The sequence below is a fragment of the Denticeps clupeoides genome, chromosome 20, assembly GCF_900700375.1.
Source record: "Denticeps clupeoides chromosome 20, fDenClu1.1, whole genome shotgun sequence".
Classification (NCBI taxonomy): domain Eukaryota; kingdom Metazoa; phylum Chordata; class Actinopteri; order Clupeiformes; family Denticipitidae; genus Denticeps; species Denticeps clupeoides.
In genome coordinates, this window is record NC_041726.1 from 8,045,885 (window position 1) to 8,060,307 (window position 14,423).

At 44.8% G+C, this 14,423-nt stretch overlaps 1 protein-coding gene across 10 annotated transcripts in view; it reads right to left on the minus strand.

The window, feature by feature from the left end:
* Window positions 1-6,540: 6,540 nt before the first annotated feature.
* runx1t1 (RUNX1 partner transcriptional co-repressor 1) overlaps window positions 6,541-14,423 on the minus strand; it is a 108,251-nt gene continuing 100,368 nt past the window's right edge. For 7 of the 10 annotated variants that reach the window (XM_028963160.1, XM_028963163.1, XM_028963168.1 and 4 more), the window contains 7 exons: window positions 14,225-14,406; window positions 11,977-12,227; window positions 11,393-11,487; window positions 10,921-11,170; window positions 10,557-10,625; window positions 9,024-9,235; window positions 6,541-8,058 (listed from right to left, as the gene is read on the minus strand). In XM_028963160.1, coding sequence (XP_028818993.1) covers window positions 7,780-8,058; window positions 9,024-9,235; window positions 10,557-10,625; window positions 10,921-11,170; window positions 11,393-11,487; window positions 11,977-12,227; window positions 14,225-14,406 — 1,338 coding nt within the window. In that variant the 3' untranslated portion in view covers window positions 6,541-7,779. The remainder of the gene's footprint in view (window positions 8,059-9,023; window positions 9,236-10,556; window positions 10,626-10,920; window positions 11,171-11,392; window positions 11,488-11,976; window positions 12,228-14,224; window positions 14,407-14,423) is intronic. The other 3 variants (XM_028963162.1, XM_028963159.1, XM_028963161.1) reach the window with 3 other exon arrangements.

Consider the following 14,423-nt stretch of genomic DNA (forward strand, 5'->3'; position numbering starts at 1 on the left):
CCTTGGTTTTTCCACACGCTTCTTGCGACCCTGTTGACTATTTTGAATGAAACGCTTGATTGTTCGATGATCACGCTTCAGAAGCTTTGCAATTTTAAGAGTGCTGCATCCCTCTGCAAGATATCTCACTATTTTTGACTTTTCTGAGCCTGTCAAGTCCTTCTTTTGACCCATTGTGCCAAAGGAAAGGAAGTTGCCTAATAATTATGCACACCTGATATAGGGTGTTGATGTCATTAGACCACACCCCTTCTCATTACAGAGATGCACATCACCTAATATGCTTAATTGGTAGTAGGCTTTCAAGCCTGTACAGCTTGGAGTAAGACAACATGCATGAAGAGGATGATGTGGACAAAATACTAATTTGCCTAATAATTCTGCACTCCCTGTTCATTCACATTTACAGCATTTATCAGACACCCATATCCAGAGCGACTTGCAGTCAGTAGTTACAGGGGACAGTCCCCCAGGAGACACTCAGGGTTAAGTGTCTTGCTCAGGGACACAATGGTAGGATGTGGGATTTGAACCTGGGTCTTCTGGTTCATAGGCGAGTGTGTCACCCACTAGGCTACTACCACCATGTACGTATGAGAAGAGCTGGGTTCCCAGAGGTGGGTTCTCAACATGTAAATGCAGACTTAGTGACCAGACTAAATTCTGTTCTTGGATCAGAGCTAAATAAAATCTCTTAGCTACATAATTCTAGTCAACGTGTGCAACGTGCATGAATGTTGACGCAATTTTAATTCACATGAAATAAGCCGAGCACAGACCTCTAACTCGAACGGGAACCGTGCCGCTGAAGGAATAATCAGATCATAGGTCACCACACTGTTCTTCTATGTCGAAAGGGCTTCCTCATAAGCGCAGCTACTTTTTTCCTGCGGCGAAGCAGCGTGTTTTTTTCTCCACCAGGTACGTGGCCTTCAGCTTCAGCTCTACTCTGCCCTACCTGACACTAGCAGCGTTCTGTACACAGACCATTAAATGACATTTACGAAGTGCCAGACTGAAGCGTTCTCTCTCTGTCTTGCACAGACACACACACACAAACACACATCCTTTATATTTATCTCTTATATAAAAGCATATACCTATTTATCTTGCTATCGCTTTTTAACTTTTGGTCACATACTTAAACATGCATATAAAATAATGTCACAGTTACAGCACTGGCAAAGATGTTATAAAGATGTTATAAACAAATTAAGAAAATACTTTTGGAATACATTAGCTGCAATACAGAAAAAAAAAGCATTTAAATCCTTCTGTGCTCCCATGTGGATCATATTCTTAATCTTAAACTATATTTATGATGATATTTTATTCATGTATGCATTCATTTCTAACATGTGTAATAAATGTATGGTAAAAGTACTCTGAATACACAACCATTTATGTACTGTAATGAAATATGCGTTCAGCGTCCAGCCAACACTGGTATTTTGCTCAGCACTTCCCACGTGTGCATGCGTGCATACCCACACACTCCCTCTCGCTCGTTCCCTCGCTCAATTTTCCTCTTTTCTTGCACCGCCGGTGGCTCCCTCACTCCATCACTCCCGCTCATCTATTCTGAGACTCTGTGCAGGCCGACGCGGGAGCAGCAGCTACATGCATCATCCGGCCGCTGAATGGCCGCCGTCCCGCCACCTCGCCCCCTTAATAATGTCATTTTGGCTGAACGCTATTAACAGATTACCCCGGGCCAGGGCCGGCGGGGCATGTGCGCGCCCAAGATAACCTTGCATTTGATCGTCGTTTCATACAAAGTGTTTTTTTTTCTTCTCCTCTTTCCTCTACCATGCAAACTCCCGCTTCTGCAGCCCCAGCCGTGCCACCAAGGAGAAGAAGAAGAAAAAAAAAAAAAATGGATTACAAGATAGGGCGTCTCGACGATTTCCCAATGAAGTGTTACGAATCACTCAGGACTCCATCCACCAACATAGAAATGCAAACAGGCTTTAGATTCGATCAGCTTTAATTCTGTAAATTCGGCTCCGCCGCACATCAAAGAGGCACTTTCCTCTAAATGCCCAGGGGAGGGACCTTCTCCTCATGGCCTGCAGTCACATTCCCACCAGGTTTAGTCTTGAAAGCGCAGAGAAGGTGGGGGGACAGTTTTAAGAAAAAGGCAAAAAAAAAAAAAAAAACAACAAAAAGCAAACCATTTATGGGCCGGCGCTTCGTGGCGTTATGAATCCGGCAAGCCGAATTCATAGCGCGCATTAGCTATCATCACGCCGGAGTGCTGCTCGACTGTTCCGGGGCAGACCGCAGCCCTATCATGCACGAGCACACACACACACACACACACAGGCATTCCGGCTTTATCTCATCTCCCACAGCCAGCGCCAGGCCCGGCTCGACCCGCTCCGCTCCTCCGGGCTACTTTACTAATAACCCGCCTCTTATCAGGCGCGCCGCACCTCTGCCTGTGATCAAAGACCCAATTAATGGACCGGGGAAAGGTGAGGCATTCAAATAATGGAGACAGCTGTTTTTCTCTGTTTGAGAAAATCCATTTGTATTGTTATCGGTGGAGAGCAGTCCTCCAGACCCCACTTAATTCAAGCCCTGTCTATTCTGGCAGTTCGATAAGGAAATAAAAAAAAAAAAAAACACAGGGAGGAAGGGAGAAAGAGAGGAGACGGGAGGCGACAATGAATCTCGGCGGAGAGTGGCAGAAGTATCACGCCGCTCCAACTCATCCCGAGGTTTTATCGGCTCAAACGCGGTAATACGTGAAGATAAAGAGGAAGGAAGTCCGGCGAACGGCGGCCTTTTAGGGTTTAAAGGAAGCTTCTGGAATAGACATCTCGCTGGGTGCCCGTCAGCCGGGGGGACAGGGCTCTTCGCTCGCCTGCCATTTTGTGTCGAGGCCACGCGGTCACGGAACGCGGAGGTTAATTGCGATTTGGTCGAGGGGATCGCGTCTAAATACAGCTTTTAGAGAAGCCCGTCGGCAGCGCTAATCTAATTGCCTGTAAATGTGTGACCTGTCAGCGTTACCTTCACCTTTCCGGGAGGAATTAGACTGCAAATTGCACATTATTAACATTTTTTGTGAATCCGGTAGAAATAATCAAAAAAAAAAAAGTTGCCAATGAAAAAAATTAAGTGACAATTTAAATGCTGGCCTTTTCGCAATAAGAGAAGCAGTGCATGGAAGTTGGGCAAACATCATTTAAAAGAGCAAATTTAAATAATTGACAATTAACCTGACAAAACAGACACATTTTTTTTCTCCGGTAAAGGGCTTGAACAAACGTTTAACGTATAAAGATTTTTCTCTCCCGGAGTGTCAGCACTTGCACATTAGTTTTGTAACTATGCTAACAGAGGCGGTGAATGTACGACGGGTGAAGTACAGTAATCTCGGACATGTGATGCACTTTTCCACACTAGCGATGCACTCTAACGTAATTGCAACACTTTGGAACATCGCGGTAGAATCAACCAACGTCACAGGTCTAGTGCCCCCTGTTGGCTGGCTGACTTCAGTACAAGTCTTATACAAGAACAGAAGAGGACCAGGCTACTAAGCCCTGAGTGAAGCAGATGTGGATCACCTGATACAACAGGGGAAAAACAGCAAGCAATATAATTCCAAAGGACTCCTTAAGAGTCTTCACCATGGTTCACTGCCAAATGCTGCTGAATGGTCATGGAGGACCTCATCATTTCAACTAGGAAAGGCATGGTGGTAGTAGCCCAGTGGGTAAAACACTCACCTATGAACCAGAAGACCCAGGTTCAAACACCATTGTGTCCCTGAGCAAGACACTTAACCCTAAATTGCTCCAGGGGGGGACTGTCCCTGTAACTATTGTAAGTCACTCTGGATAAGGGCGTCTGATAAATGCTGTAAATGTAATGTAAATGTATATGGTGCATGTCCACCACAACATGAACACAAGCAGAACAGTCATGGCTTCAATGCAGGTATTAACATCTTTATTACACAGTAAAGAGTACAACAATACCAGAATCATACTGCAAAGATTCACAGAGTGACAGACCATATATTACAGCCCAAGAAATAAAGAAAAATAAAATTAGAATAGTAAAAAAAAAAAACAATAAACAGAAGAATAAACAAGGAACCACAATTCTGACATCGCAGACTCAAGAGTATACCAACAAAGCGTGATGAAGGACCACCCCCAGTGTCACTCTACCATTTGTCTGTGGTTCATGTTTCAATTAAGTATTGCACAACGACTTTTAATTTAACTTTCGAGTCTTTTTCACAAGAAAAAAACGAAAAACAAACAGAAAATTCTCAGAACCCTGTGCCCACCCTCCCTGAACAACACCCTCTGGACGTATTTCCCCTGTACACGCAGGCGAAATAGGCATGCGCAAGTTCACCAGTCTTTTTTAGATTTAAAAAATGAACAAAATGAAAGCATTATTTTCCTGTATACCCAATAACATGAACCTAAAGAACATCGACAGGTGGTCGAGCAGGTCTTACACCGGAGAGAAAGAAAAAGGGTGAGGGAGGGTGGGGTTTAAGAGAGGAAGAGGTGAGAAAATGATCACATTTTTTTGTATCTTCAACCACGGCTTAAAATCATATATATATATATTATATATATCAAATGGCGTCAACACATTCCCTAACATTTTACAGTAACGTTACTTAATTATTTTTTCATTCTTAGGTTTGTTATACCTACAAATCGAAACTGTCAATGTGACCTGTATATGTGGGAAAAAAGCAGAAGGTAACGTAACAAAAGTTCTTTTTTTTTTCTTCTTCTTCGTATTATTCTATTCATTTAGCTTTATGAGGTCTGCATTGTTACCAAGTAGTGATATGGTTTTGCAGCTGTATGAGCTTTACAACTTTGGGTTTTCTTTCCTGTTCTCTTGTGCCCATTTGGTTTGACTAGACCAGGGTCTGCTCAGCGACCGGTGCTCTTCAGGTACAGTCCGAGGTAGAAGTGAGACTTTTTGCCACCGAGAAGCTTGTAGCAAAACATACTGGAGAGGAGGAACCAAAAAAAAAAACAATACATATATAGATTCTGTTCTCACATTTATATTTTACCCAGAATGCTCCAGACCTATCACTGATATTTCACTACATCATCTGACAGACACGTCTGCAGACACTGCCGTGTCTCTCGTTTTTGGGACTTAAGAGAGAGATGGAGGGAGGCAGAAGGGACACCTGCCGAACCGAGGTCGCGGCACATTTGTTAGCACCATTTTGTTATTTGATTTATTTTTTGGAGAAAAGAGCTTTTTTTTCTGAGTGCAGGTGGATAAGTGCTCATGAAGACGTCCCTTCTCATTAACCAAAAAGGAGGTTATTCTGTTTTTATGTCATTTTTCACGAAACGAACAAATGATTCAGTTCGGTTTCACATGGCTTTGAATCACGTGAGTGTCTCTGTTGTGTTGGAGGACAGTCTGCTGTCACACCGTCCTCTCATGCCCTTTCTGGGGATCAATACCACAGATAAAAAACCTACATAAAATTAAACGTGTCGAATGGGGGAATGGGGGGACCTCACGTTTTTCTTTTGGATGACATGAGGATTTCTGCTGCTGTAGCTTATTATTGCTATTTAAAAAAAAAAAAAATTTTTGTTCACACTCCCTTATCCAGATGACCATTAAATTAATGGAATACTGCTCTCAACCAGTGGCTTCCCCTCCATAAAAAGAAGCTGAGCAGGGCTGGTCTGGGTGGTTCGGGACACTCGAGGGTTAAAGGTATTTCTTTACTATTTAAAACATAAGACATAAGACTGGTTTCCCCTGAAAAAGAATGAAAAAAAAAATCCAAAAATAAATAAATAAGACAACAATTAAAACCACTGTGCATTTGATTATTTTTTTTTCTTTTCTATTTTGTTAAAATCTTGGATAAAGTCAGATTTTGGTCCTTCGTGTCTGTCTTTGGCTGTCGTCCATGTTTTACGTTTTTTTTGTAATACTGTGTAACCTGGAACTCTGCAGTGTTAAAGCTGTCCATCAAAACCTCTGCATTTGGAAAATTAGTTTCTTGGTGTTTTTTGTCTGTCTTTTTTGTCTTCATTTTGTTTAGTTTTTTTTTTTCGTTTTTTTTTTTTCCGTTTTTTTTTATAAATAAAACAACATATACGTCAATGTTCAGCAATGTGCATGCACTGTCTGTAACTACCCAAAGCAAATGCGACATCTTGCTCTCGTGTTGTGGGAAAATGTTATAGAAGCAGTTTGTGGCATATTTACCTTCTTCATTTTACAGAAAAAAAAGGATTATCACAGATATGCAGATAAGCTCTACAGCAGAAATAGGTGAAGAATGGCTCTTTTGGGGGGCAGGATAGAGAGAAAGAGAGATAGATAAAAAAAAAAGACAAAAAAGAAGCATGCCAAGATCTGTGACAGTGCAAATACATTTATGTACGTCTCTTGTACAAAACATTTATGTTAGCATTCCATGTTAACATGCTAGTTCTCAGAAATATTTGAATTAGTGTCGAAGTAGCAGCTCTGAGAGATAGCTTGTCTTCTGTTGAGGACAACCCGAGAAAAAAAAAAACAAAACAAGAAAAAGATATTCATCCACTAGGGAAAAACTACCACAAAAACACATACAAATAGAAAAGCAGCGTAAGAAAGACTGTGATTTTTTTTTTTTTAATGCGCTTAAAGAGCTGTGGCCGTGATTTTTTTTTTTTTTTACTAGTATGCATTGTCACAACTGTCCAACACATGTACAATAAATAACCATTGAGGACCATACAGGACACGAGTGTTTAACACTATGAGAGCTACGAAAGGACGAAGAAAAGCGGGTAGGAGGAAAGAATGAAAGAAAAATCCAGAGATGGATGGCAGCTGGAGTCGGGCGGGGCTGTGGGCGGGGTCTGGATTCAATCCAGATCATTTTTCGAAAGGATTCCATCCCAGTCGCTGTTTTATAGTGTAAGCGCCTGACAGTCTTTAACTGGGAAAAGGGGTTGGGGCTACTGACTTCACTTCCTGTTTAGTTTTTTTTAAGGGGGCCAGTGGGTGCTTTTCGGGGGCTCGGGGTCAGAGTGCGTCCTTCGTCACCTGCGTGACGCAGCATTTGTGTATCTTTCGGCCCACTGACCTGGATATTATGAAAAGAACATCTCCAGAGGAACATCTGGGCTCTTTCACCACCTGGTGCACATCTTCGCGCCACGTTCGGGGCCGCGCCCCCGCGTTTCCGCCCAGCCCCGGGACAACCTGCACAGCGTATTAAGTTCATGTGATCCCCCTCATTGGCCGCCATTGTCACGCCTCTGTCTTTGTGTACAAGAAGCAATTTCCTTGGTTTTTGTTGTTGTTTGGTAAAGTGTCTTTCAATGAGGTCACCTAGTTTATCCCAGCTACTGGAAGTTATAAAAAAAATGAAGAATAATAATAACGAAAATAAAAATAGGGGGAGGTCAATGCAATCATCCGGAGGTCTCTGCTGTCTACTTTTTCTTCTTATTTACAAAAACATAACGTAGCAACGACAACGATGACAACGTGAACAACGAGCGATAATAGCTATAATAACAACAGTGACACTGAACGTTAAAAACAAAGAATATCTTTGCGTTCTTTATCATGGCAAGTCAATATGACCCGATATGGACTTCCTGCGCGTAGTCGCCACACTGACGTGAGTCCCATCTCTGGGTTAGTGCGGTAGCCATCTTTGAGTGGGCGAGGCGAGTCACGTTTTGGGGGCGGGGAGGAAGGGCGATGAAGGTTTGGTTATCTCGGCGGCTGCTGAAGGAGGGAGGAGTCAGTCTAGCGCGGCGTGGTTTCTATGGTGGAGGGCGTGCCCGGGGTGGCCGAGCGGGGCGTGGCCGCCGCGGGCGTGTCGGCAGGGCTGCCGGCGCCGCTGCTGGGGGTGGCGGAGGAGCTGACGGTGGCGGGGGTCTCGCTCTGCTGCTGGGCCTGCAGGGTCTGGCCGCAGACGTGGTGATGTTTTTCCCAGTCTTTGTGCTGACAGAAGGAGCCGCAGTAGCGCGCCGTGTTGCAGCCGCTGCACGTTTCGCTCGCCTTCCGGCCGCAGTTCCAGCAGCTCTGCACGGAAACAAGGCCAGATTTAAATAGACACACTGCGAATCAGTCAATATCCCATAATACCACCTCTTTAGCTCTTTCCTACAACCAGATGTCTGCAGACGAGCATTAACTAGAAAATGGCCGCGGCTCAGGTTTCTCGCAGGGCCCGTCTGTGTACATCGCGGCTTCCAAACAGGCCCAGAGACGGAAAACAGAGTTCTAAACAGCTACCGACGCAACCCACCAGGGAGACGTGGGCATAAGCACGACTGGAGCAATCAAAGGCAGATGTCTGCTGTGTTTTCCCAACGACTTGATTAGACGGCGGGGACCCCCACAGCGATCAGTGACTGTGCACACCCTACGCCAATTTCCCGCTCCTAAATTGGTACCACCATGAGGTGGAGGAAGGGCCCGATCAGGGCGGTTAGCGACGGAGTCTCCTTTCTGTATCGCCATGCATATACCTTTAATAATGCATAAAAACAATCAGTTTTTTTTACAGATGACTCCCTTGACAAGTACAGCAAGTCATTTGCAGCCACTGTCAATTACACAATTATTAACCTTTATCCATGTAAGATGTATTTTTTCTCCAAAAAACATTAGGAAAAGTCATCTTAAATTCAGAGTCTAGATGCCATCAAATAGGATATAAAAAAATCCCATCCCATGACACAATACACGGGTACAGTGCATGTGAGTGAAATTCTTGTTCTCACGTAGCAGTGGCGTGACAACAGACAGTAAACATATATGTATAGAAATAAACTATGTGCATATGTAGAACAAATAACAGTAACATTGACAATCTCTGACTTGTATTCAGCCCAACATGGTGTACAGTTAAAGCTATTATATTGTAGGAGTAAATTGACTGGTACAAATATATGAAGTTATTAGTAAATATAACAATTTTGACTAATGGCAGATAAATAATGTGATATATAATTTTTTGACACATCATGGTGTGGGGCTTATACCTCGCTGGAATCCTCCTGCTGGTTGATGACGGACAGTGCGTCTTCGGCCGCCTGCCGCTTGGCCTCGGCGACCGTGCGCTCCATCTTGGCTCGCTCGCTGCTGATCATGTCGTGCGCCTTGCGCTCGGCCTCCGACACCGCCTTCTGCAGCTCCGTCATGGCCTGGCGCTTCACCTCGTTCACGGCCTCTTCTGAAAGACACGCAGAGCGTCCTGAAGAATCAGATCAAGTCCTGCTTTACCCGGCCAGCCAACAGAAACACCATCATCAACAGTGACTGCTAACCTAATATAATGTAATAATTAAATATCAATTTTTTTTTTTTTTTATTGAACCAAACATCACATCACATTTTTTACAGGGGAACAGCGGGGAATGAAAATGTTCTTAATTCATTAGAATTCCAAAGCAAAGTAAATCTAATTAACGCTAATCATTGGCTTTTGTAATTCTGCCAGTAATTAAGCAAAACTTTTTTTGATATGCACCAACAGATGCACACTTTTAGATCTAATTAGAAGCTGCACCTCCGTCTGAAACCGAAATTGGCATCATTTCCAGCATTTGAAGGTAAATATCAAAAGACTCATTTTCAAAGTAGGAAGCAGGAATCGGAGGGTCCCTTAGAAAACTCATTATAATAATGAGATATTAATAACACTAATGAGTCATCATGCTCGTCGGTAGATGCGCCTCGTATGATTAAGACGCATGAATTCGGAACGTTTTCGACTCCGGTGCTCGTCCGGGCAACCAGGCGAGGCGAGAGTCTTCGCGTTTGCTCCGATCGAGGCTGGAGCACGACTAATTGTGCATGCAAATCAGGCAATTTATATTTAAATGATGTATTTCTGTTGTAATCCCAGAGGCATGTGGATCGCAGATCAGCATGTGAGAGACGGCTGTACGCTGTGCAAGAGGCTTGAATATTTTTCACAGACTGAAAAGGCGGTGTTTGCAAAAAGAAAATAATGAGAGGGAGAAGAAAGGTTTTTTTTTTAATTAAGGAAAGTCTCCAAAATAAGTCTCTGGAGGGTATTCTCTAAAAATGGGGTCTACGGATGGATGGATGTGGTCTGTGTTTATAACCCGTGTCAAGATGATTCTTGGCCTAAAATAATATGGAGCGTGGCAATGGAAGCAGAGAAATGAACAATACCCAGTATTTTAATGATGAGGGGGCGGAGCAACTGAGAAGGGGGGGGGGCACAAATATGCAGTGACAGAAGGGCTGATATTCCCACACTCTAGTAAAATAAAAAGTGGTATTTTCGTATTTTGTGCTTTTTCACTCTGTTAAACACTCTGATGATAGTACACACAGTGAACTATATTGATAATGCAAAAACATTTTTGTACTTTTTTTTTGTTTAGTGCCCCTAAAAACAAGAATATTTAAAGCATTTTGTCATATTCTATCCCTGATATGTATATCTCAGTTTTGCTCAAAATGTTTCTTATTTATAAGATGTTATATTTATATCATGATGTTATAGACATGCAGTGAAGTAAATTTTTGTAAACTGCACTCACCAGCTTTCTTCCAGATCTCCTCGGCCACGTAGCCAGACACCGGCCGGTGGAGGAACTCTCGCTGGATTTCTGAGGGAAGGGAGAACCCAAAGATCAGAAGATCAGTTGAATCAGATCATCACCAACTAATAAGCTGGTCCTCTGCATGTTCTAATAACGGGCTACTGTACTATACTGCTTTAGAACCCTTCGATTGTTGCCATTAAAATTACTGATCATCAACCAGCAGTGAAAACTGTATATTGCATGAACATTATTGAGTAGGTGATGTATGAGAACCTGGTACTACTGGTTCCTGAATCTGGATGAAATTACGGTGATTTTTGTTATTGATATTCTGGGCTAGTGAGTTGTTGTGTCTAACCTGGGGTGGAGCCCTCCTGGCTGGCTGGACTCTGCTGTCTGGACTGGCTGCTGCTGCCACCGCCGCCGGCACCACCACCGGCACCGCCGCCGCCACCGCCACCGCCGCCGCCGCCCTTCTTCAGGTCCTCGGCATCACTGTAGCGGCGGATCCAGTAGTTGAGCTCCTCACGGTCAGCCTCCTGGCAGCGGCGCAGGACGGTCAGTGACCGCCGCGTCTTCTCCACCATGTCCATGATGCAGTTCAGCAACTGTGGATGGCAAACATGCTGAGTACAGGCTCAAATGATCTATCTATCTATCTATCTATCTATCTATCTATCTATCTATCTATCTATCTATCTATCTATCTATCTATCTATCTATCTATCTATCTATCTATCTATCTATCTATCTATCTATCTATCTATCTATCTATCACATGCACACACACTCACACACAAAACCAGATTTAGTAATAAAAATGTTATTACTTTTCTTACATGGTCAAGGTGCTTCCATTCCTCTGCCCATTCCCGATCTGTGAGCCGATGATCGATGACCTCTTCCTGACGAGCCCCATGCATTCCTGGCCAAAAGAGAGCGAGGGAGAAAGAGGTGAATTAATAAGACATCAAGAAGTCTTTAGTTTGATCTCCCTCCTTTTTTCAGCAATTGCCTTGGGCGGCGAGGTCCATCATTGCAGCGTCATCATCATTCCCCCGGACCCTGACACCACATATCCGTCAGCCCACCCCCCCATACCCGAAATCATTCACAACTTCTAAATCCAGCTTAACCAACCCCATCACTATTACTTACCCATTTACCCCGCTTGCCCGTTTCTTCCTCCACCATCAATCCACCGATCTAATATCTCAGCCCCACACTCTCCCTCCTCCTGTTCCCGCTGTGCATTCCTCACCCCGTCACCACCCTCATCCTCATAAACATACATCACTGTGCTCCCATCGCCTGTATTTTTAGAGTGCAGCTCAGTGCCGTCATGAAATTTCTCATCCTGTGAACCCCCCAATAATAAAATATCAGAACCCTGATCTGTTTAACTAATTCCTACCCATTGGCCGGGCGCGCTCCCTGAGGTCTCTGTGGTTGGGGTGTCGGTAGGAGTCCCTGTAGTGGTGGGCGATGGCCATGTCGTCCAGCCGATATTGCTGTGGTGGAGGCGGGGTGGGGTGGGGCAGGCCGTTGGGTTGGTACGAGAGGCCGTTGGAGGGGCTGAAGCGCTGGCCGGGACTGATGGTGCAGGGCCTCTTGCTGGGGTGTTCCGGGTGCAAGGGCTCCCTCTCGAATCCGTTCTCTTTGGTTCTGAGAAGAAGAAAAATACAAAAAATAGGATTTACAGACGTAATAATTAAGGGACACACTGGAGAAGACAGCATCACATCAGGATGCACCATTAGATGGAGCTGAAGATGGTGAATGTCCCTCTTCCAGTACTCATGGTAGCCAATTAAAATGTTTTAAAGCGTTTTATACCTCCCCTCACAGAAAGCTTTTATTCTAAATTAAACAGAAGGATAACTGCAAGAACAAGGCTCATTTTAACATTGTTGTAATTGTAATGGTCACATGTAACACACCACAGCGCAGCACCCAGTGAAATGTGTCCTCTGCACTTAAGCCATCATCTGAGGGAGCAGTGGGCAGCCACGACAGGCACCCGGGGAGCAGTGTGTTGGGACGGTACTTTGCTAGGTGGCACCTCAGTGGCACCATGGTGGTTCGGGGATTCGAACCGGCAACCTTCCAGTTTTGGGTCTGTTTTCTTACCCGGTAGGACCATCACTGCCCCTATGTTTCTGCATTTTTTTTCTTAGGAGCTCGTCAAATTTCACGCCTAATATCCCAGAACCTTTATGTCAGTTTGGCATTTGAGCAACATTCACTGCATTCAGTTCATAAATATATGAATGTGTGTGTGTGTGTGTGTGTGTGTGTGTGTCAGGATCTTCAGAATGTTCCCTTTCACCGGCCACGCTCAGTCTCAGCATCAGCCATTTTCCCTGATCTTATAGCTTTCTAAGTGTATATGAAAGCCCAAATATTGTTTACATTATTAACAATCCCAAACAGTATTTTACTATGCATGCATGGTTGGGCTCTAGCCTGAAAAGGGCGGGCGCTTCTACTGACACGCCCAGTGAGGGTGCGGCTCACGAGCCATTCCAACTGCACTAAAATGCACAACTGTGATCCCGGAGCGGATCCCTCTCACAGGAAGGGAGGGAGGAAGGAACGGCCGCTGCAGATCTGATTCTCTGGTTTGTTCCTCTTTCCCCCGCCCCCTTCTCTCCGTCCCGCGATAACAAAGGTCCGCAGAGCTAAGCAGAAGCGGAAAGGCTTAGCCAGCTGATCTGGAATTGGAGCTCATCTGTAAGTGTTAACACCCTTTTCCCCAGGCACTGCCGGCAATGCAAAAATGCAGGTATTACAAAAAGAGAGAGAGAGAGACAGAGACTTTCCCATTGCCACAGGGAGCTGGAGGAGATGTTTATTAATACTGGAGTTCTCTTTTTTTTTTGTTAATAAAAGAAGTAAAATTTCTTGCGCCCACTGCAGGAAAAACAGAACCTGGTGGGATTTAATTCAATACAGACTGCAGAGGACCTTATGATGTGCCAAGAGGTTTCAGGGGACCGCGTTCTACTTCATCATGGGTCCCAACGTCTCACCGCACGACCGGCTCTCAATGTGTGTACGGCCTCTATCCACCCCCTGCGGGGACCAGGTTCTCCTCCATTAAACACAGTAGTCCACACTCCATCACACACACACACACACACACCTGAGACCTACGCGCTCAGACGGGATAGCCAGTGTCCACTGGAAGCTTGGACATGCAATATAGAACAGCACAATGACAAAAATGGAGTGGAGTCTTGGCGTGCGCATATGAAGGCAAAACCGTGCAGAAGTGTGTAGATGAATGTGTGCACATCTGCATTGACATGCTTTTCTGTGCGTATGCGCACATGTATGCATGCCTGCACTTGCATGTACAGGATTGTGTGTGAATGCATGTTTTTATACATATATAATGTGCACACATGGGGTGGTAGTAGCCTAGTGGTTAACACATTCGCCTATGAACCAGAAGACCCAGGTTCAAACCCCACTTACTACCATTGTGTCCCTGAGCAAGACACTTAACCCTTAGTTGCGCCTGGGGGGGACTGTCCCTGTAACTACTGATTATAAGTCGCCCTGGATAAGGGCGTCTGATAAATGCTGTAAATGTAAATGGAAATATAATTTTTGTGCATGTCTGCATGTGTCTCATTTCATGTTTGCGTGTGTCTCACCTGTCTGGCGTCCTCCTCTTGCCGTTCTCGTTGACGTCCAGCAGCAGTTCGGACGAGTCGACGGGCGAGGTCGTGCTGGTGTCCAACAGCAGCTGCTCATGCTGGGCCAGGTACTGCGCTGGGTTCTGCTTGGCCAGCCGGGCGCAGAGTAGCAGCTCGCGCTGCAGTAGCGGCAGGTTGGCCTGCAGGGGGAGACGGC